This window comes from Pygocentrus nattereri, chromosome 17 (genome assembly GCF_015220715.1).
Source record: "Pygocentrus nattereri isolate fPygNat1 chromosome 17, fPygNat1.pri, whole genome shotgun sequence".
Classification (NCBI taxonomy): Eukaryota; Metazoa; Chordata; class Actinopteri; order Characiformes; family Serrasalmidae; genus Pygocentrus; species Pygocentrus nattereri.
This window is the reverse complement of record NC_051227.1, coordinates 40,555,560-40,579,388: the sequence shown is the minus strand read 5'-3', so window position 1 is coordinate 40,579,388 and position 23,829 is coordinate 40,555,560. Positions and strand designations below refer to the sequence as shown.

Genomic DNA, 23,829 nt, shown 5'->3' with positions numbered 1-23,829 from the left:
CTTTGTTTAGGTGACTGTTGTGAGATTTTCAGGTTGCTGAAGTGAGACTGGAGTACAGTTCTCAGTTCTTTATCAATAATCCATTGTTACACTGCTTAAAACTCACATTTACCACAGCTCATAATAGTTAGCATGTAGACCCAAGGCACTCAAACCAGCCTGGTCCATTTGTGGACGCAGTGACGAACTGTTTTCACAGTGTTTTTCAGAAGCGTTTCTGAGCCCATGCAGTGATTTCCACTACAGAATCGTTTTTAGTGCAGTGCCGTCTGAGGGCCCAAAGATCACGGCCTGCAAATGCTGGTTTTTGGTCTTGTCCCTTGCAAACGAAGATTTCTCCAGATTCTCTGAATCTTTAAATGTTATTATGTGCCGTAAATGACGAAAAGCAAAAGTTTTTTGCTATTTTATGTTGAAAAATATTATTTTTGAATTGTTGCACTAATTGATCGTGCAGTCTTTCACACAGAACCCCTTCCTCATCTTCACTTCTAAAAGCCTCTCTGGGAATGCTCATTTTATGCCGACTCATGTTACTGACCTGTTGTCAATTAAAAACCAGATGTTTTTTTAGCATTACACAAATTTACCAGCATTGTGTTGCCCTTTTTGGAATGTGTTGGCATTAAATTCAGAAAGGGCATATATTAAAAAAAAAAACAATAAAATGTCTCATTTTTCAACATTTGATATGATGTCTTTGTACTATTGTCAATGAAATATAGGGTTTAAATTATTTGCACATTATTCTTCTTCTTCTTTCGGCTGCTCCCTTTAGGGGTCGCCACAGCGGATCATCTGCCTCCATCCTGCCCTATCCACTGCCTCCTCTACTTTCACACCAACCATCTCCATGTCCACCTTCACTACATCCATAAACCTTCTCTGAGGTCTACCTCTTCTCCTTCTACCCGGCAGCTCCATCTCCAACATTCTTTGCTCAATATATCCACTATTCCTCCTCAACACATGTCCAAACCATCTCAACCTGGCCTCTCTGGCTTTATCTCCAAACTGCTCCACCTTCACTGTCCCTCTGATCTGCTCATTTCTAATCTTGTCCATCCTGGTCACTCCCAACGAAAATCTCAGCATCTTCATCTCCGCCACCTCCAGCTCAGCCTCCTGTCTTTTAGACAGAGCCACAGTCTCCAAACCGTCCATCATAGCAGGACGCACTGCTGTCTTGTAGACCTTCCCTTTCACTCTTGCTGCTATCCTTCTGTCACACATCAGCCCTGACACCCGTCTCCACCCACTCCATCCTGCCTGCACCCTCTTCTTCACCTCTTTTCTACACTGTCCATTGCTCTGTAGGGTTGCCCCAAGATATTTGAAGTCATCCACCTTTACGACCTCTACTCCTTGCATCTTCACCTTTCCACCTGCCTCCCTCTCATTCACACACATGTATTCCGTCTTGTCTCTACTGACCTTCATTCCTCTCCTCTCCAGTGCAAACCTCCACCTCTCCAGATTCTCTTCCACCTGCTCTCTACTCTCACCACAGATTACAATGTCATCTGCAAACGTCATGGTCCATGGAGCCTCCTGCCTGACCTCATCTGTCAACCTGTCCATCACCATTGCAAACAAGAAGGGGCTCAAAGCTGATCCCTGATGTAACCCCACCTTCACCTTGAAACCATTTGTCACTCCAACTGCACACCTCACCACTGTCTCACTATCCTCATACATGTCCTGCACCACCCCAACATACTTTTCAGGTACACCTGACTTCCTCATACAGTACCACTGTTCCTCTCTTGGCACCCTATCATCTGCCTTCTCTAGATCCACAAAGACACAATGCAGCTCCTTCTAACCTTCTCTGTTCTTCTCTACCAACACTCTCAACGCAAACATTGCATCTGTGGTGCTCTTTCTGGGCATGAAACCAAACTGCTGCTCACTGATCTGAACCTCTCGCCTTAGCCTTGCTTCAACAACTCTTTCCCATACCTTCATGGTGTGGCTCATCAACTTTATACCTCTGTAGTTACTGCAGCTCTGCACATCACCCTTGTTCTTAAAAGTGGGGACCAGTGCACTGCTTCTCCACTCATCAGGCATCCTCTCACTCTCCAGGATTCTGTTAAACAACCTGGTTAAAAAGTCCACTGCCTTCTCTCCTCAACATCTCCATACCTCCACAGGTCTGTCATCTGGACCAACTGCCTTTCCATTCTTCATCCTTTTTAAAGCTGCCCTCACTTCCACTTTACTAATTCTCTGCACTTCCTGATCCACTATCTCTCCCCCCGTTGTCCTCCTCTCTCTCTCGTTTTCCTCATTCATTAGTTCTTCAAAGTCCTCCTTCCATCTACTCATCACTCTCTGGTCACTCACTAGTACATTTCCCTCTCTATCCTTTATCAGCCTAACCTGCTGTACATCCTTTCCAGCTCTATCTCTCTGTTTAGCCAAGCGATACGAGTCCTTTACTCCTTCTTTACTGTCCAGCCTCTCATACAGCTCATCATAGGCCTGAGCCTTTGCCTTTGCCACTCATTGTCACATTTAGCTGGACCTTGTTGTCTTTATGTCCTGTGCATATTGGTTTGGTCATTGAAAAAGTCTTGCTGTTTCATATGAGCTCTGAGCCACGTTTCTGTTCCTCAGCTTCTCTGTGTTTTGTCCCTGTAATTGGTCAATATAGATTTGCCTGGACTCTGGTTGTCTGCATGAACACTGACCCCTGCCTGTAATAACCACGAATGTTATATTGATCCAAATAAAGCCATATGGGTCCTGCCTCAACTTCCCAGTTGTTACAGATACCAAAGAAATTGTTACTGGTTAGGTCTCAACATGGGTGCCCTTTCAGAGAAGTGTGAACTGCTCTTGCTGCAGAGGGTTCACACTCCTCCCCCTTTACCCCTCATTGATTGTTAGCAGCTCAGCAGAGAGTGTCAGACACAGAGTCCGGTGTCCTAGTCAGTCTGATGACAGAGTTATGGGGAAAACATTTATTTTAATATATTAATTAAAAAAAAAATCAGGGCTTAGTTTTGACTTTTTCGTGCGCCTGAAGGGATGGAGTGATGACCAAGCATAGAAATCTTTAATGCCTTTTAATGAGTTAATGCATTTACACATAATACAGTACAGAAAAAAGTGTAAGACACAAGATCTATAAAACCTAAGTTGTCCAGTGACCAATACTTTTAACAGCAAATACATTTTTGTGCAGGTTCATCAAAACGTTAAGAAGAATATGAAAGTATCTAAAAACAAACAGAAATTCTAACAAAAAAATTTCAAGTTGAGGATATTTGTAATGCTTTCACATTCCTACATGGCAAGTCAATAGTGGCGTACTGCTACTTAAATCCCATTCAAACATGATGAGCCACTTATTGACAATGGATCTTGGAGTCCTGCTCTCATACAGTGCTTGCCACATTGATGATTATGGAGTAGCACAGCGCTGGATATATTCAGGGTCTTTTCCTCCCAGCAGCACCTCCTTGTAATTAGCCACTTATAATTATCAGTAATAACAGTCAGTACTTACAGAATGATTTTTTAAACTCACAGTGAATTTCAAACAAAAACTGCATTTATTTTCAAACTGACTCACATTCCTATATAGCATCCTGAAAGTGGCCTGCAGCTACTCAAATTCCCCTCAAACCATCACACAGGACATGTCCTCCTGAAATCTTGAAGCCGTGGGCTCAAACAGGGCTTTTCACATCAATCACTATGGAGTAGCGCACCAGCTCTGCATACTCTGGGCCTTTTCCATTGAGCTCTGGGGAGCAAGGGGTTTGCATGAGGCCAGCCAGGGACTCTCGCTGCTTCCTGACCTGCACAGACAATATACGAGCTGTGGTTACGCTGTTTACACAACTGGAGTGAGGCCCCATTTACAACCGCAATTCCAGTGAAGTTGGGACGTTGTGTAAAACATAAATAAAAACAGAAGACGATGATTTGCAAATCCTTTTCAACCGATATTCAATTGAATTCACTACAAAGACGAGATATTTAATGTTCAAACGGATAAACTTTATTGTTTTTTGTAAATATTCACTCATTTTGAATTTGATGCCTGCAACACGTTCCAGAGAAGTTGGGACAGGGGCGTGTTTCCCACTGTGTTACATCACCTTTCCTTTAACACTCAATAAGCGTTTGGGAACTGAGGACACTGATTGTTGAAGCTTTGTAGGTGGAATTCTTTCCCATTCCTGCTTGATGTCCAGCTTCAGCTGCTCAGCAGTCCGGGGGTCTCCGCTGTCGTATTTTGAGCTTCATAATGCGCCACACATTTTCAATGGGAGACGGTCTGGACTGCAGGCAGGCCAGTCTAGTACCCGCACTCTTTTACTACGAAGCCACGCTGTTGTAACACGTGCAGAATGTGGCTCGGCATCGTCTTGCTGAAATAAGCAGGACGTCCCTGAAAAAGACGCTGCTTGGATGGCAGCAGATGTTGCTCCAAAACCTGTATGGACCTTTCAGCATTAATGGGGTCTTCACAGATGTGCAGGTTACCCCTGCCATGGGCACTAACACCCCCCACACCATCAGAGGTGCTGGCTTTTGAACTTTGCACTGAAAACAATCCGGACAGCCCTTTTCCTCTTTGGCCCGGAGGACACGACGTCCATGATTTCCAGAAACAGTGTGAAATGTGGACGCGTCAGACCACAGGACACTTTTCCACTCTGCGTCAGTCCATCTCAGATGAGCTCGGCCCAGAGAAGGCGGCGGCGTTTCTGGGTGGTGTTGATATTTGGCTTCGCTTTGCATGGCAGAGTTTTAACCTGCACTTGTAGATGGAGCGACGAACTGAGTTCACTGACAGTGGTTTTCCGGAGTGTTCCTGATCCCATGTGGGAATATCCGTTACAGAATGATGTGGGTTTTTAATGCAGTGCCGCCTGAGGGGTCGAAGGTCACGGGCATTCAGTGTTGGTTTTCTGCCTCGCCGCTTACCTGCAGAGATTTCTCCAGATTCTCTGAATCTTCTGATGATATTATGGACTGTAGATGATGAAATCCCTAAATTCCTGCAGTTGCACGTTGAGAAACGTTGTTCTTAAACTGTTGGACTATTTGCTCACGCAGTTGTTCACTAAGTGGTGAACCTCGCCCGTCCTTGCTTGTGAACGACTGAGCCTTTCAGGGATGCTCCCTTTATACCTGTGACGACCCCCTGTGCTCCCTTCAGGTACTAGTTTGCCAGTGCACGGGCGGAGCTAGGCCTGATTAGTCTAATTAGATCATTGAGGGCACCTGGTAAGAGGTATAGCTTAAAAGGTGGTGGATCTGTCCCTCCCAGAGGCACCTTCTTTCTTTGTGTAGGCATGGTTTATTTTCTTTTTTCAGGCTCTTTGATTTATCTGTCTTTCTCCCCTCCCCCTTCTCGCTTTCTTCTTTTCTTTTGCCTCTACATATATCATCTACTGACACAAACATACGTCCACTCGTTCACGACTAACACTGCATTCATACCCTAGACATTTTTGGATAAAAGTATTCTTTGGTTTAAACTCAACCTTTTGTGTTGTGTCCCTCTTCTTATGTTGCGGGGTGTGGACGAGCCCATGCCGTAACATACCCAATCATGACACTCACCTGTTTCCAATTAACCTGTTCACCTGTGGAATGTTCCAAACAGGTGTTTTTTGAGCATTCCTCAACTTTCCCAGTCTTTTGTTGCCCCTGTTCCAACTTCTCTGGAACGTGTTGCAGGCACCAAATTCAAAATGAGTGAATATTTGCAAAAAACAATAAAGTTTATCCGTTTGAACATTAAATATCTCGTCTTTGTAGTGTGTTCAATTGAATATCGGTTGAAAAGGATTTGCAGATCATCGTTTTCTGTTTTTATTTAGGTTTTACACAACGTCCCAACTTCACTGGAATTGGGGTTGTAAATGCACTTTCATGTTTGCCCTGCATCTGAGTTATACTGTGCGTAACATTTACTTATGCACTTCAAAGGAATAGTTCTGTGAAAAATATAATTTACAGTTTTTCCCCAAATGTAATCAATCAGCCAACACATTTGGTGTCTGAGGTTTGGAGATAAGAGATTTATATACTAAAAAAAAAGAACACAAGTACACTGAAAAATGGTGTTTACCTAATTCAAATGCAAACAAAATTTCCACATAAATAATATACAATACAATTTTGTATTTCCAATTTGCATATAATAATAATAATAATAATAATTTACATTTATATAGTGCCTTTCACAAACCCAAGGACATTATTGTCAAACTGTGTATACCTCTCAAATTTTGAAAATTCTAAATGCATTTCATTTGTTACTCAATAAATAAACTAGACACACTCAGGCTTGATTACTGCCAGCCCTGTTAAATCTGAGTATAACTTATATAGAACCTTTCCTGCAAAGTCACACAAGCTAAAAGATGAAAAAGAATGTTATTGGAAAATATCAGCCAGGAAAGCCTCAACTGAACCACAGTGAAAGCTATTAAGTCCAAAGGGAGAAAACTTGGAACAATGGGGAATCTTCCTAGAAACTGCTGGCCTCCCAGAATTCCTCCAAGATCACAAGGACAACTCGTCTAGTAAGTCACAAAAGAGGCCTCTCTCACCTCAGATAAGGTCAGCATTCATGATCCCTACATTCTACCAAGGGACTAGGCAAGAAATGCTATCCATGGAAGAGTTACAACACGGAAACCACCACTATCCCAGAGGAACAGCTTTATGAGCCCCAGAGGGTTAAGAATAATATTCTGTGGACTGATGAGTCGAACATGGAACGTTTCGGAAAACAGGGGTCCCGGAACACCTAGCGTAAAGCTAACTCAGCATTGCACAATAAGAACATAATATCGACACTTAAACATGGTGGTGGTAGTGAAGCTTTGCAGGGCCTGGACGACTTCACAGAAGCTAATGCTCTCTATGCTACGCTCTCTACCAGAAGATCCTGCAGCAGAATGTCTGGTTATCAGTCCATCATCTGAAACTCAAGCGCAGCTGATTCACGGAGCAAGACACCAAAATCACAAGAGCAAACCAAAAAGGAAACAAGCTTAAGGTTTTGGACTTTTTCACACAGGCTCAGTTGGTACTCAATAACCTTTCTGGTTCAAAAGATGAAAACGAGGATCTGAAACCATGTAGTGTTGCAAATATAATGTGCCAAAATAGAGGAAATTGTGGAGGTAAGGTTTAGATGGAGTTGTGCTTTCAGACGAGAATACTTTCAGATTGACTGTGTTTTACTCATTCATTTCCAAAACTCCTTGCCGTTCTGGTGTCAACAACTGGATCTCTGATCAATAACTACTGATCAAAACATTCTTGAGCTTTATTAGCAGGGAAAACATGAAACTGTGCAGTGCAGCCTCCACGAGGGTTGTGCTAAACTGAGACTGTGCTAAAATAACAAATGAAAAACTGTAAACTGGTCAAGCATGAAGAATGTACCACTGTGAATACCTCGTTTGATGAGCGACTCTCTCCACTTCGTTTGCTGTAATGAACGAAAGATGGGACACTGTTACTTTATGACACATTTGTGAGAGCAGTCGATTGCAGTCGATGCCACTTGTGCAGATGTAGAAATCACAGGTTGCCAATCTAGTGCTATAAAGAAACTGTTTTTGCTGAACGATTGGTGTAGTTGTGGTTAATGTGGCGATACGTACCCAGTCTATATAAACCACTGCACATCCTGTTTATGAATAGCATGGCACGTTATTGGTCTAGGTGTGCTACCTCGCTTCCTGTTTTGTCTGTAGTCTCACCTATGTTTTTAAGTCCAACAAAGCAGCTGTTGGTTACCTGTGCAATGAAGGTACAATGAAGAGCGACTCACCAGAGCACGCACATCGTGACGAACAAGAAGAGGGTGATCGCAGAAGCAGAGGAGAAACAGATGAGGATAAATGTCACTGTGTGCAGAAAAAACAAAGAACATGAAAGAGCACGCCAACGTGACTTCAGAGTGAGGCAGTTAAAAGGCTTCTGAGGTGGCCAGGATGAGTAGAACAAGGCCCTGTTCCTCAAAAGCATCATCGTTACATTCACCAGGACAGAAAATCACATTCTGCCGAGACATGTTTAGTGTCTGAACTCTGCTTTGATAGTATCGAGCTGGAATTATGAGCCTAAAGTAGCCAACAAGTTATGGAAACTTACTGCACTACAATTGAAACAGTATGTACAAATTTCTGGCTTCAAGATGATTCAAGTTTTGCCATGTGATTTTTTGACTACTTTTAGTGGAAAGGGGAAAATAGCATTGTGATTTTTTTTTTTTGGTGCAGCAACACTTCATTATGAATTCAGAGGGGAATTTCGGAGATTATTCAAGATTCCTGATTAATTAAATAGTAAAGATGTAAACAAAGTCATTTAGAGGGGTTTGATTGGAAGAATCTAAAGAAGTCAGAATTGTTGACAGTGGTGGTGATGGGAACCAGACATTTGAAGAGTTTAATGCCTTTAAAAGCTCCCTCCCAGAAAGTGAATGACGTGATGGTTATGAACGCCCGATGCCTAAGACACTGTTGTTCGATAGTTATGAGGAAAGCTTCTGATCTAAAAAAACACATTTTCACAAAACATTTATGGCAGCATGCAAGGCTTTGAAAGGCAAAGCAGCCCTGAAAGAAAACATAATCAAGATATACCACTATTTTACCGTGATCAGCATTTACGTATAAACACTCAGGAGACTAATTTAAATAGTCATTTGTGTTATCATGTAGATATCATGACGGTTCCTATCGCCGCCACTGGAGTCGGTCAGTTGCTCTAGAACAGAACATTTCACACCAAACCACTGGGACAGACTTTGTTTACATCTCAATGACTGAATTATTCAGAAACTGTGAAAAATAGAATTTCCCCTTAACTCTGAGGGCCTTGAGGAACCGGGTCATGTCATGTTCAGCTGGCCACTCCAGCTACATTTAGGATGAAGGGAAAATTGCGTAAATTAGATTTTTTGTCAAGCGACTACTTTAACACACCACTGACTCTTAAGATGATGCCATACTCACTCGTATGAGTTTCCTGGCTGGTTACGTCCACCTGAATGAAGACCGTGGCCTTGAGATGGTACCATGAAGCGTGGCATGTGTACAAACCAGTGTCCTGCTCTGACACCAACTCCGCAAAAACCAGGGCCAAATCAACAGTGTGTGCAGCTGATCCATCAGCTCTGAGAGGCAGTTATATTAAAGAGAAAGTTTGGTGAAAAAATACATTCAGCCAGTCGTTCTTTCACCCCACATGTAGATAAACTAGCCAACACTTGTTTTGTGTCTGAAATTTGTACCTTTAGTTCTTATTGGAGCTAAGACCCTAATGAAGCCAAAGCATGTTAATGGCACCTTAGCAAAGTAAAAGAAGTAGCATTACTGAGTCAGGATTAAAAAAAAAAAACTAAATATAGTGTCCATGCATGGCGTCCTAAGTCTTTAGGTCTCTTTCAATATTCCATAATGCCAGATTCCATATAAGCAAGTCTATTTGAGATTATTGACAACTTAACAAGACACTTTGAGGCGAATTGTAGGCATTCAGTTCTAACTGCATAGCGATCTCTCATATTTCTGGTGTAAAATCGAAGAAAATGTCTGTTAGCAGATTGAGCTGGACTTTTTTGAATTTTATTTTGATTTGTTTTGATATACTATTACACTGTTAACCCTATATATACATATATTATACATACATACATACATACACTCACACAGTACTGTACAAACGATTGAACTTTAAAAAAAACAGCCATTTAATTTCTCAGGAAAAACACAAAATATATAACACTAATATTACAAAAATACAATCATAATAAACTAAGATTTTACATATGTTAATGTGTTCACTGCATCATTTCCAAACTTCTCCTCCTTAGTTAATATTAAACGCATAGCTTGTCTAATCAAGGCTTCATTATGTTAACTCAAAGGTTCTTGATGAATGTAACGGCTAGTGGCATGCAGAAGAAATCAAGAACCAAACATTGCTCTTCAATTTTTTTACAAATAAAAAATTCTTCTTTTTGCTGTTTTACTGTTTATATTTATTTCCATTTATCCTAAAAATACATTTTTACAACTGCCAAGTTTTAAAAAGTGTGCTTAGGTGTCTAATCCTTTGGCACAGTCTGGTATGTGTGTAGAAACTGAGTAGGGTAATCTGTAATACATTCCTTCAATGCTATATTGGAATTGATGCATGAACACACTTAGTAAAGCTGACTGAGCATACCTGAAACATTTAAAAAGAGACCGCGGCGTGTTTCCAATGACTTTGAAAACGATCCTCTGATGAGGAAGAGCTTCCTGCAGTGCTATTCTGTTCACTGCAGTGAGCTGCCCGTGGTTCCCATGCAGTAGACTGGTTTTGTTTAAAACCACGATGGATGAGAGAACTGCAGACAAAGCAGATTTCCTCCAGAGTTAAAATCATGAAACCATTCACTGCCTCAGAACTGTTTTAGATTACTGCATGTGACACAAACATCTGGCCCAGGGTACTGCGTCCACGCATGGATAAAATAAACAATCCAAATCGCATTAGAGACATATTTTCATAGGAACATACTTACTGTATTTTGGGACAGGTACGGTTCTTCTTTCTTCCTCCCCGTAGTTGTGCTGGATCACACATGTCAAGTTCTTCCCCTCATACTGGTGCAGTTGAAATTCAAACGTGGTATTGACTAAGACTTTAATGCCCTCATATGTAGGTTGAAAGTTTGCAGATATTATGGTGTTGTTGTGGTTGGAAATGACCCAGGAGATGTTGGGTACAACCGCATCGCCTCTGTACTCACACACAGCAGCCCAGAGTGCAGAGTCTCTCAATGCACCAACATTCAATTGAATTGCAGGGCGACCTAAGAGGAGACGGGTTACAGTGGTTAACATCACACCTTATGTTCCACCAGTTTAAGTGGTGGGACCCCACATGCAGTCCATAAGCCCAGACATGTTTGATGTCTTTGTCTTTTAGCTGTACACTGGGTCTATAAGCCTAAGGTAGCTAACACATAATGGAAACTTGTACCTCATCAACTACCTTCATGCAAACTGCCTACCCAAGTCATCGCATCCTTGCCTCAAACCGCATCGAGCTGAGCAATCTCAAACAGGTTTGCTTCTGTGGTTTTGTGGACAAAAGTACATCATATAGCTAAACTGCCATACAGCAACAGAAACCACGTAAACAATTCTATCTGAGATTTCTCAACAACTTTTATTTAATGCAGGTGTTTGTTAGCTTACATGTCAACCACATAGGCCTCGTAGGTCTAGTGCAAAACTAAAAAAAGCAAACTTTGGACTCCAAACTTTGGACATGCCTTGGTTCCTCAGCTAAATTAAGAAAGTTTAAGAGTTTTTTTGTTTGTTTTTGGATTTTTGACCAGTTTTCTTCCCCACTCTCCAAGCTAGGGGAGTGAAGGCTCCAAGACGTGTGAACCACCCCCAATCTTTCAGACGGCAGCTAAAGCAAAGATATCAGGCAGCTCAATGTGCTTGGATGTAAGTGCAAACTGCCAATTCAGCTACATGAGCTAACAGAACAGCTGAACAGCATCTTCCTAAGTGATGGAGGAAAGGAAGGGCCGTCCAGCACACAGAGATACGGAGGCCAATTATGAACCACTGGACTCACGGATGGCTGTAGCATTATGGGATGGAACTTTAACACTTTCTAACACTTCATATGCCTGTAGTAACTATTACTGACCAACAGTGAGGTGTGTAGTGTGCAGACCGCTGCACTACACCCTATTCATGAAACAGTGCACTGACATAAAACACACCTATTAAAGGGATAGGAAAGCTCTTTTGCTCTGGTCTCCCTAGGTCCTGGTGCTTCAGTACACAGGTCACTGTGCATCCAGCATAGGCCTGAACAGAAAGACGTGCAGTGCTCCAAACTCCCCCGGCATCTTCCTGCAGACTTCCAGGCTGTCTCACAAAACTACCGAGCTCAGAGGCGCTGATGCCACTTGCGCAGTCCTCTGTATCCCAGGCAATGGAGGCAGCAGGAGGTGCATTGTCTGCACTGCAGTTCACCTCTGCATATGCAACACCATTCTCCCACACAGTGTGAGACTGCAGGGTAATGTTGGTGCCGGCTGCAAAGAATTAAACACAAAGAGTACTGAGTGAGACAGTGATGATGTTTTCCCACAAGGGAAATATGACTCTGTTCTTAGGGTCTGTCTTTGATAATTGTGTTACAGATGTGAAACAACTCCACTTTTTTGTGGAAGAACACCTGAAACTCCTCCTCCTTCCTACCTAACTTCCTATATGCATTCCATTTTTACATTTCCTTGTTCCCTGGGGCTTTTATGCCCCACCACCTCCCTGTCTCCTTGCTATTGCTCTTTCCAGTCGCTCAGTCTTAGCGGAGGTAGGCTTGTCTTTTAACATAAAGCAGAAGTGACCCAGAAGGCTACCTTGTAGATATACTCTCCGCCCAGTTTATCAGGTCACCTGCCATATAGGTAAACTGTGTAAGCATACAGTTACCGACTGTGGTCCATCTGCAGCGATGCACGTTTTTGCAGAGGGGTAAGTAATGAATTACATTTACTCTTGTTACTGTAATTGAGTACAGTTTTCCCTGTAACGGTACTTTTTAGAGTAGAATTAAATCATAGTACTTTGACTCTTACTTGAGTGAATTTTTAATGAAATACTTTCACTTCACTACTTTAATGTTCAGAACGTTACAGAGTAAAAGTAAATGATGAGCGTGTTTGCGTAGAAACCAATAACGAAGCGCTTTTAAATTTCAAAGATTCACCAAACAACAGCCGTTCCGATAGGAAAAGCACTACAGGGATGTCCAGTTTAGTGAAGAAGGACAGAGGCGAACTTGACCAGCACACATGAGGAACAGACCCGCGTCCAAACGGTCATTTGTATTCATTTAACATGAACTAAAGAAAACGGCATTATTATCAGTGAATAAACACGGCTGATTGGTCTCTCTCTCTCTCTCTCTCTCTCTCTCTCTCTCTCTCTCTCTCTCTCTCTCTTTCTGTTCCTCTCTCTTTCTCTCTCTCTCTGTCTGTCTCTGTTCCTCTCTGTTCCTCTCTCTCTCTCTCTCTCTTTCTGTACCTCTCTCTCTCTGTTCCTCTCTCTCTCTCTCTCTCTCTCTCTCTCTCTCTCTGTCTGTCACTGTTCCTCTCTGTTCCTCTCTCTCTCTCTCTCTCTTTCTGTACCTCTCTCTCTCTGTTCCTCTCTGTTCCTCTCTCTCTCTCTCTCTCTCTCTCTCTCTCTCTCTCTCTCTCTTTCTGTACCTCCCTCTCTTTCTGTACCTCTCTCTCTCTGTTCCTCTCTCTCTCTCTCTCTCTCTCTCTCTCTCTCTCTCTCTCTCTCTCTACCTCTCTTTACACCCCTGAAATTTCGTTCTGTCAGTCAATGGACAGGGACCATCATATGTCCTCCGTATATTACATGTCTGTTGGTGCTTGCCAGTGCAGGCCGGGTCTCAAGGCTGCTTAAGTTCTGATCTCATGCACTGAAATTTCACGTACCACAGGTAGGGAGAACAACTGATCGCTTCTCCTGGCCATCTAAGTCTAAATGCTCGACCACACATTCGACATTGAGCTCTTGGGACACACAGACAGGCAGGGTTAAGATGCTTCGGACAGTATGCGATCCATTGGAGGAAGTAATGTTAGACTGGATTGTCCCATTAAGGTCTTGTGGAAGAACCCATGACACATTTGCAGAGGGAGAGGACTCGGACGCCACGCACTCAATATAGATGTTGCCAGCTTCTTTCCAGAGATGAAAACTTATGTTTGGTGGAAAGGTTGCTGAAAAGAAGAGGAAATAGATGTTAGCGTTCATACACACCTCCGATATCTAAGGAATTGTTACAGAGCTGCCAGCATGACAGCGACGCACAGCACAACGTATCATACTTGGATGGAATCTGAGGGGCTTTGAAGACTGCGTTGTACCTGGTAATAATATTCTTGGCTTTACTTCAATGTTGAGCTCCAAGTTGGCGGTTTGCTTGTGGTAGGATGCTTGGCACAGGTAGTGCCCAGAAAGGTTAAAGCCAACAGGGCCTTTAATTAAGATGTCACTGCCAATCACTTCCACAACTTTAGGCATAGGTTCTCCGTCCCTGCAGTCCGTGAACATTGACAATTAACACTTGATTAGTGGACTTTATAGTGTAGAATAACAATGCAAAACCACACATAATGCTGAGAAAATAGTTGCCCTATCAGTCCTGCCCCGTGAGGTTTAAGCATACTCCTCTGGTCTTATCCAGCGTCCTGTTAAGGTTTGCATTGGATACAAGGTATTGCTTACGATATTTCCAGCTCTTACTGACTTCGCATCGGCATATTTTACTGCTCTGTTAGTGTTAAAAACACTCTGTACTGAAATCACATGGACTATAACCACAGCACGAAAGTAAAACAGTTATATACTGAGAATTCTCACTTGGTACAGTTGATTGTGTAGTTTGGCACATTCCCCACTACTTCCATGCTGATTGTGACATCTCTGCTCTCCTCTTCTACTACCACCAAGTCCTTCTCAGAACTGGGGGTTCTCAGCTTAAGAGAGGTGATACCTAAAAAAGACAATAGAAGAGATAAAACAAAGGGAACACACTCTGTTTATGTAGGTGTGGTTGTGTTTGTGTGTGAAATGCACAGTATTTCTGTGAACTATCTAAGCCACCTGGATTACCACGCTGATACTCACGATATGTGGGCAGAGTCACTGATCTTGTGTGCAAGGCAGGAAGAAGTGGGTACCCAAAAATGCAGGTGACATTTTCACCCTCGTAAAGATCTGATGGAAACCAGTGAGAACTCGCTATTGATTCAATTCCCAGCTCGTGTTTCTGAGAGAGTAGCATGTGTGCAGATGAGGGCAGGACCCATCTGATGTCTGGAGGAGGTCTCCCTCCTGTCGCTGTGCAGATGACCTGCAGAAAGTCTTTCCCTTCCTTTTGTTTCAGCACCATTTCCATGGATACATTGGGAGAAGCTGTAGTACAGATAGAAATGAATGAATGATTCAGTTTGAATTGATTCAATACGACTCTGATTTTTCTTATACAGATAAGATATGACTGGCGGGACTAGTAACAAAATACTGGAGTATAAATAATACCGATAATGTGTGAAGCTTTTTTCTTTTTTTTAGCCAAAACAACTAATGCAAACTTTACTAAATGTTATTATAACCTGTGATGACTTCTAACATTCCAAAAGTGATGCAGTTCATTTGTCACCCTCAGATCAAGACATGACAATACATATACATCAATGCATATTTACGCTGCAGAAAGAGAAAAACAGCTGTTTGAGAAGCCACAGTTCAAAATAGCACCGAGATTTTATCAAGTGTTTATCAGGTTTCTGTTCAGCGAGCAATGTGAGAGACTGGAATAAAGACCAAGTGAGAGAAACTCTTCACAAGTGAGGAAAGACTATAAAATCGTAAAGTGTACAGGCATATGTGGCTCATCAGGAGCTCAGGGGTGCTTATGCCTTCTCTAGCAACTTTTTACAAGTAATGTTAAATTTTCACTTTTACTTTTCCATTAAAGCCACACTATGTACAGTCTGGTGATTTGGAGACCTCTCCGGCGGAAACATGTAATACGATGTGTTGTGATTCAGCACAGTTCAGACAGCAGGAGATCAGTACCGTCTCTGCAGTAAGGAGACTCCTTATAGAGCATTATAGCAGCAGATAAGAAAGATCGTGCACGGTGCTCTTTAACTCTATGACTCTCTGAGCTCTGTAACAGTGCAGCTGTAACAGTCTCCCGCTGAATGTGCGTCGACACTGTTTTCTGTTCCAAGCTTCTATATATACTGAATAGCTTTTACTCCAATGGTGGTTTAAACAGCTGATTACTCTTAACATGACAGTGCATGGATAATGTGTTATTATTTTTGCGATGTGTTATATGAAAAACATTTTGATAGGCCTTCTCAAGCTTTTGATGGGCAGTGTACATCATTTTGAGTTTACCAAGCAGCTACTCATTCAGATCCCAGTGCCCAGTTTCATATGCTGTGAAATAAATGCTATAGAAACCACTCGCACCTCGGTTTCTTATGCTGAAGTAGTCGGTAAGTGCCCAGCAGCAGCTTCAGGGGAGGTGATGTTTATGCGCAAACAGCTGATGTGAATATTTAGAGCCAGACAGGAAACATATGCCGACAGAGAGAACTCCTGGAGCATGGTAGCGTGGGGTCAGGTACGCATGACAGAAAGACACGGCACCCACACATACACACTTCCCATGCTGCTGTAACAATCATAGCTATTCATTTCACCGCCTTTTCACAATTTTTACATAATTCAGTGGGAATTCAGTGGGATGGGATGCAACATTTACAGGGCAAATGTAGTGAATTCATTTATTATTCAAAACCATCTGTGACCTACACGTCTTCTGAGCTTAATATGCATAAAAAATAAAGTTACTTGGCCTTACAACATCTTGCAGCCATGGATATGTTCGAAAAATACAATTTGGCCTAAACCTCATCTCAAAGCAATGTGCTGCATCAGGCAGTGTCTTCATAACCATTTCACGTGATTTCTATGATTTAGCTTTTAACGGAGAAAGCGTCTGGTTACCATCACCGTCACTGTGAACAATTTTGTCTCAGTAAGTTTCTCTAGAAGTGCACATTTCACTCCAAACCACTCTGGTAAACACCTTGTTTACATCTTAATTATTTAATTAGGCAGAAATCTAGGCAAATCCGCAGAAAGCAATATTCCGATCAAAACTTACCAAACCTTTGTAAATTTATATCAGTCATGTTGGGTTCAGTCAAAGCTGGATGGTGGACGACACAGGAGACCCCACTCTCATTGTTCAGGATGATGGGGAACCTCAGAACACTAATAATATTAGATGTGCCGTCTGGATATTTAGAGTTTGTGGTGTTCATGGAGAAAATATCCTCATTCAGAGGAGCACCACGGATCTCCCAGTGGATGTGTGCCATGGGCTTGGCTTTGAAGGCTGAGCAGGTGACAGTTTGGTAGTGAGTTCCATTCAGAACGTCTTCCTCCACACGGGTGTTTATTTCAGGCCGGGCTTGGAGAGGAAATACAAAGATGATCAGACAACGCCGTATCAGCAGTCCAGCAATTCCATGTACAGAAAATTTTCTATTCAAAATTGAGGAAACATTTTCAAACTATGATTTTGCACAGAACACTCCACAGGGACCCATTCATTTAGGACTTGCTCAGGAGTGCCCCCTAGTGTGTAACAAACCCCAAAGACATTATTGAGTGGCAGCCAGAAATTCTCTGTCTAGCGCTAACGTCAGTTCATCTGTACTCACCAATGACAGTGAGGAACGTGGTCTCCTTTATTTCTTCCTCATCAGAACTGAAGGAACACATGTAGCATCCCTCCATGTCTAGGCTGTTTATGCCCACCTTCACAGTGAGGTTGGTCTTCGATGCTGGAGTGGAGAAGCCGTCTTTGTTGAATGGATTGCCATCATATTTGTAGCCAGCAATTTTCTTTACACTCGTAGTCTCAGGGCGGTTCCAGGAGGAATAGATGATGTCATTTGGGCCTTTGTAAAGACAGTGCAAGTACACCTCCTCCCCCAGCACACCTGTCACATTCTGCTCATGCACAATGTTTCTCCGGTCCAAATCTAAGCAAAGATAAGATAAGATAAGATAAGATAAGATAGGTGATACTTTTTTGATCCCACAAACGGGGAAATTCCACCTCCACATTTAACCCATCCGTGAAGTGAAACACCACATACACACTAGTGAACACACACACTAGGGGGCAGTGGGCACACTTGCCCGGAGCGGTGGGCAGCCCAATCCACGGTGCCCGGGGAGCAGTTGGGGGTTAGGTGTCTTGCTCAAGGACACCTCAGTCATGGACTGTCAGTCCTGGGGATCGAACCGGTGACCTTCCGATCACAGGGCCAGATCCCTAACCTCCAGCCCATGACTGCCCCCCAAGAATAAGAAAGGCCACACACAGTTGTATGTAAAAGGACGATCCTGGTCAAATCACATGTTTTGTTGATTTTCTAAGTACATTTTCAAAGTTCAAACTTCTGTCCCCCACTTAAGCTGTGAGGAAGGTTATTTAGTGCATGCTTGGTTGTTTAATGGATGGTTCATAAACAAGACCCACAAGCCTTTAGGACATATTTACTGCAGGATACGGATGTTTGGCAACAGAAAACAAAGACATGTTCAACCAGTGCTTAAAGTGCTCAATACTTGAAATACAACCCCATTTCCAAAAAAATTGGGATGCTGTGCATAATGTAAATAAAAACAGAATGCAATGATGTGCAAATTATGTAAACCATATTTTTAAAGGAAAATACTACAAAGACATCATATCAAATGTTGAAACGGAGAAATTTTACTGTTTTTTTGAAAAATATTTTGAATTTAATGCCAACAACACATTCCAGAAAACGGGGGCATGTTCACCACTATGTTTCATCACCTCTTCTTTTAACAACACTTTGTGTTTGGGAGCTGAGGAGGAGACCAACTGCAGTTTCTTGTTTGATACAGGATTTCAGCTGCTCAACAGTTCAGGGGCTCATTTGTTGTATTTTTCATTACACAATGTGCCAAAAGTTATCAAAGGGTGACTGGTTTGGACTGCAAGCAGGTCAGTTTAGCACCCGGACTCTTTTAATACAACAAGGCCTTCTCTGAAAAAGACGTCATCTGGAGGGCAGCATATTTTCCCACAACATGTATATATCATTCAGCATTAATGGGACCTTCACAGATGTGCACGACACCTGTACCATGTTCACTCATACCAGCATCAATACTGTCTTTTGAACTGTGCACTAATAACAAGCTGAGTGGTCTTCAGCCCAGAGGACACAGCAGGCCCAGAGAAGGTGGCAGCGTTTCTGGATCCTGTTTATATTTGGGTTCTTCTTTGTGTTTTAGAGTTTAACAGCGTTTGTGGATGCAGTGATGAACTGTGTTCACAGACAGTGGTTTTCAGAAGTGTTTCTGAGCCCATGCAGTGATTTCCACTACAGAATCATGTCTGCCCAGACAGATCACAACCAACAAATACTAGTTTTTGGCCTTGTCCCATGCATACAAAGATTTCTCCATATTCTTTTAATGATTTTCTGTACTGTAGATGAGGAAAAACAAAAGTTCTCTGCACTGTTTGATCATGCAGCCTTTCACAGAATGGTGAACCTCCTCCTCATCTTTACTTCTAAAAGGCTCAGCCTCTCTGGGATGCTCATTTTATATCCAGTCATGTTCCTGACCTGTTGCTAATTAAACACCAGGTATTTTTAGCATTACACAGCTTTACTAGCCTTTGGTTGCCACCCTCCCAACATTTTTGGAATATGTTGTTCGCATATATTTTTCAAAAAACAATAAAATGAATCAGTTTCAACATTTGATATGTTGTTTTTGTACTATCTGCAAATAAATGTGGGATTTAAATTATTTGCACATCATCGCATTTTGTTTTTGTTTACATTTAGCACAGCACGGAAATGGAGTTGTAGAAGAGTGTGAGGTAGATGTAGTGTGATGTGGTGTGGGGTCACACCAGATACTGAAAGCAAAGGTTCACAGACTTTTGCTACTCTCAAATCTGTAATACTGAAACATTGTCCTCATTAAAAAAATGACCAAGAATATTTTTGTGTCATTTGTTTAACTGGGTTCTCTTTATCTACTTTTAGGACTTGTGTGAAAATCTGATGATATTTTAGGTCAAATATATGCAGAAATATAGAAAATTCTTAAGGGTTCACAAACTTCCAAGCACCACTGTAAAGTGTTTGAGCCCAGACTGCTTTTTGAATGGAGCAGCCAATCAGAACCGAGCTCATATACAGACATCAGAAAGATATCACAAAGGCACAGTAACAAAAACAGCATGTTTAATTCTGAGGGGTATAGAGAGATAAAAATGAATTATGATTGTTTTGGTACATTAAACCTCACAACATCACAAGTCAAGCTCAGAGGAAAACATAAAACACAAGAACAATATAGAATATGGACCCTTAACATGTTTCGTAGTTATCAGGGCCCATAAAAACAAACAAAAAAAACCTCTGTCATTTGAACTTCATTAAGCCCTTTACACTGTATGAAAATTTCCTGATCATTGCACCAAAAGAATGCTCCAAATTGACTAATAATAATAATATAAAAACTTTTTACATTAACTAACAGTGAAAGTTAATGTTTTTGCCTTTCCTGCAAACAAGTTGCTTTTTTGGAGATGCATGTTTTTTTGGAAGATAAATATGCTTAATGTGTTAGCCAGAGAGAGGAAGAACAGAAATAGAGGCCACTGCATGTCTATACATCTTCCTGTACTGAGTGAAGGTAATAACAAAACTACAAGCCTCCATTCCCCTGCCACCCCCACCACAGACATCCTTTCTACCCAGCATAATTAAGGTAAGTGTCAGTGTTGGGGACACTTAATAAATTCTGACAGATCTTGTTTCTTGTGCAGCAGGGCAGCCATAAAAAAGTCTGTGCCCAACAAATTTCTGCGGTACCCTCTGCTGTCTTGAGAGAATCTTGAAGGGCACGGCTTCTTCACGAGCCAGCTGATGTCAGGGAATCACTCCCTTATGAGTTCACTAACTCTTTCACTTTGTAAAATCACTACTGCTTCATAAGGCTCCAAATGACGGGGAAAGCACCTCACTTCTTTAACAGTGTGTAGGACTTTGCTTAGTCAAAGAGTGAGCCATTCTCAATGCGTTAAGTCATGTGACTTTGAGGTGTAAAGCCTTGATATTGGCTTGTTTCCAACTGAGGCATTCATACATTGCAGCAAACCACAGTGTTATTACCTGGCCCACTAACGAAGAAAGCTTAACATCACCTTATATGGGCATCTGCATTAGTACATGCATTTAAATGATGCATTCGATCCATACATATATAGACATAATTCATTATTACTATATTGTGCTCAGTCACCCAGGGCCTGTTTGGCACAAGGTTTTCATACAAATTAACCACTCGTTTGGTCTCTGATCTGCTCTTACTTAGTTGGAACAAAAAACCTGGAACCACAAATAAAACTGGCCCCTATTTTGACCCCTGTTGAAACATGACGTGTTCAGAAACTTGGACAAAATGGTAAACAATCTATCTTGGATAAAGCTCAATGTAGTAAAACAGTGCATGGCTGTTACTATGGTATCATTAGTCTTGGCTGCTTTGCATGCAGTAAATTTTACAGCCTCAAAGCTTCAGTCCACCAACCATCTAGATTCATTGCAAAGAGCATTACACTCATCATAGCATGCTTACTATAGAGGACAAATGCTTAAAGCAATCAGTTTAATTTGTCACGTCAACAGAAATCAGTCACAAATACCCTCAAGAAAACACTTTGACATCTTCATGAGTTCTGTATCTAAAGGTGAGGATGCACTGATTGGACAAACTGCAATAAACCTGGGGAATACTGGAAGAACAATGCTCAACATCTGCTGGAAAACTGCACTGAAAATTCATTTTTTCAATGATTGATTCTAATCATAATGCACAAAAAGCTGGATCACAAAAAAAGCTTCCAGTAAATCTTGCTTATCAAGCTGTCAGGCTTCATCACATATAATCAAGATCTCTGCAGCATTTGGTAAAATAAAGGAATAAAAGCTCTGTTAACTTACCTTGACTTTCCATGCTCTGATAGAGGTTTAAGAAAACAACTAACAGGACAAATATCAAACAAGCCATGCTGAAGTCATGTAACAAGGACAGATGGGATGCTGCTGTGCTTGAACAGGTTAGGGAGTGTAGAAAAAGTGGTCAGAGTCAGCTGGTAAGAAGTATTTGAATAGGTTAGGGTTAGAGAGAGAGAGAGACAGAGGGAGAGAGAGAAACAGAGAGAGAGAGAGAGAGAGAGAGATACACACACACAGAGGGAGAGAGACAGAGAGAGAGAGAGATGCAGAGAGAGAGAGACAGTGAGCGAGATATACACAGAGAGAGAGAGAGAGACAGAGAGAGAGATATACACACAGAGAGAGAGAGAGAGAGAGAGAGAGACAGTGAGCGAGATATACACAGAGAGAGAGAGAGAGACAGAGAGAGAGATATACACACAGAGAGAGAGAGAGAGAGAGAGAGAGAGAGAGACAGTGAGCGAGATACACACAGAGAGAGAGAGAGAGACAGAGAGAGAGAGAGAGAGAGAGAGAGAGAGAGAGAGAGAGAGAGAGAGAGAGAGAGAGAGAGAGAGAGAGAGACAGAGAGAGAGATATACACAGAGAGAGACAGACAGAAAATGTGTGTGTATTGCAAACCCCAAACCCCAACGTAGGCCAGCATTGTAAAACCCACAGAGTTTGTCACCTGCTTTAATTTATTCATTCCTTTAAAAAACCTCCAATCTTTGTTTTCAGTTGGCCTGAATAGGACTTGAAGAATCTTTAGTATTATAAGAGAACAAACATATAAAACTGAATAAATTAAATGATTTTTTTACTGAGGAAGAAACAAAAAGCCAATAAAACCCAATACAGGCTTGCAGTCCAATAAATCATCTCTCTCTCTATCTATCTGTCTATATGTGTATGAGCCCATGGACTTAGCTACACGTGGCTTAGTACTAGGTGAGCTTTAAGGGATTCCACTGATTTTCAAAATTGTATAATGAACTTGTTGAGACACCAACCATCATTCAGAGTGGTCTGGTGTGACATGCTCCATTCCAGAGACACTTACCGAGTCAGAAGTGTTCAAAGTGTTATGAAGTGATACTACATGAAGTGGTTGCAGGTGCCTGAGACATTCTTTTACAACAGTTTTGGCCTAAAATATATTTAAAAGCATATTCATGGTGAAAAGGCATGCACGGGGTGTGCACGGGTGTTGTGCAGCACAATCACACCCAAAAAAGGAAGTTTTTCAGATTTACCGCAATGTGACCACGCTCCACATTCCATATAAGAACTCAGACGACGTGTAGTTCACTGGTGGAAACTAAAGGTAAATGAATAAAATTTTAGGTTATGAAAGTAAAACTAGTAAATACAGCGGCTATACCCATCATGACCCCCAGTCCCATCACCACCACTGTAAGAGTTTCTCCACAATGACCGATTCCACATCAGACCACTCTGAACGGCGGTTTACATCCCACTGCCTGACTAATGCAGACGTTTTGAAAAAACGGTTCAGTCTTCGTCTTTTCAGGAGAGCTTTCGGTTTTAGCGAATGAGGGGTAACGTCTGAGGAAGCTGAGGCAGAAACTGTTGAGTCATTGTTGGTGGAGTACAGAAATGAAGCCTGAGGTTTCCAACGACATCCTGACTCATTCAACGGATAATCAGAGGGGTTTCAGTCTACGGCGCACACCAATGCTATTGAGGTTTCTCAGTTTCAAATGGGGTGGAAACGCCGGCATGTGCAGAAAGGTGAATCAGCACTGATCTAATGCCCGATTCAACAAACAGCGTGTTTACAATAGAAGAGTCGCAGCTTTACATCATTACGCCAACGCGTATCCAGACTAGCAGGCATACGTACAAACTAGGCTGAATTAGCTCAAACTGCGGTCCCACAGTAAAAAAAATCAGTTAAAAACGGTTTTTATTATTCAGACTTTAGATATTTACAAAGATTTTGTTAGGACTTTTTAAAGCCAAGACATTAACTGAGACAGTACGGAGCCCCTAAGGCGCCATGGTTTTAAAAAAAAGTGAACGACATCGCGTCCCCTCGCAAATAAAATCCGTCCCCTCGCAAATAAATCCGTCCCCTCGCAAATAAAATCCGTCCCCTCGCAAATAAATCCGTCCCCTCGCAAATAAAA

General features: G+C 41.9%; 1 protein-coding gene across 3 annotated transcripts; it reads right to left on the bottom strand.

Annotated features, from left to right (window-relative positions):
- Positions 1 to 3,057: 3,057 nt before the first annotated feature.
- On the bottom strand, positions 3,058 to 23,022 carry si:ch211-149e23.4. Of its 3 annotated transcripts, none has more exons than XM_017723100.2 (14): positions 22,933 to 23,022; positions 17,336 to 17,659; positions 16,774 to 17,082; positions 14,715 to 15,002; positions 14,448 to 14,580; positions 13,952 to 14,121; positions 13,517 to 13,804; positions 11,786 to 12,103; positions 10,565 to 10,855; positions 10,225 to 10,387; positions 9,009 to 9,169; positions 7,820 to 7,895; positions 7,441 to 7,474; positions 3,058 to 3,812 (listed from the first exon to the last, which is right to left on the bottom strand). In XM_017723100.2, the coding sequence occupies exons 1-14, from the start codon at positions 22,958 to 22,960 to the stop codon at positions 3,681 to 3,683; spliced, it is 2,715 nt and encodes a 904-aa protein (XP_017578589.1). In that variant the 5' UTR covers positions 22,961 to 23,022; the 3' UTR covers positions 3,058 to 3,680. The 3 variants fall into 3 exon arrangements, with proteins under 3 accessions (XP_017578589.1, XP_017578588.1, XP_037402419.1); XM_017723099.2 differs by lacking the exon at positions 22,933 to 23,022 and adding an exon at positions 21,683 to 21,845; XM_037546522.1 differs by lacking the exons at positions 7,820 to 7,895; positions 22,933 to 23,022 and adding an exon at positions 21,683 to 21,845 and having other exon boundaries at positions 7,441 to 7,465.
- Between the last annotated feature and the right edge of the window lie 807 nt (positions 23,023 to 23,829).

What these genes read in the sequence shown, in the direction of transcription:
- si:ch211-149e23.4 (XM_017723099.2), bottom strand. Translation starts at nt 21,749, where the DNA reads ATGGCTTGTTTGATATTTGTCCTGTTAGTTGTTTTCTTAAACCTCTAT. An exon ending in AGTTGTTCTCCCTACCTGTG is followed by an intron (nt 12,104 to 13,516) that starts GTACGTGAAATT and finishes AATTCTTTGCAG; the next exon opens with CCGGCACCAACATTACCCTG. An exon ending in CAGCCAGGAAACTCATACGA is followed by an intron (nt 7,896 to 9,008) that starts GTGAGTATGGCA and finishes TTCTGCACACAG; the next exon opens with TGACATTTATCCTCATCTGT.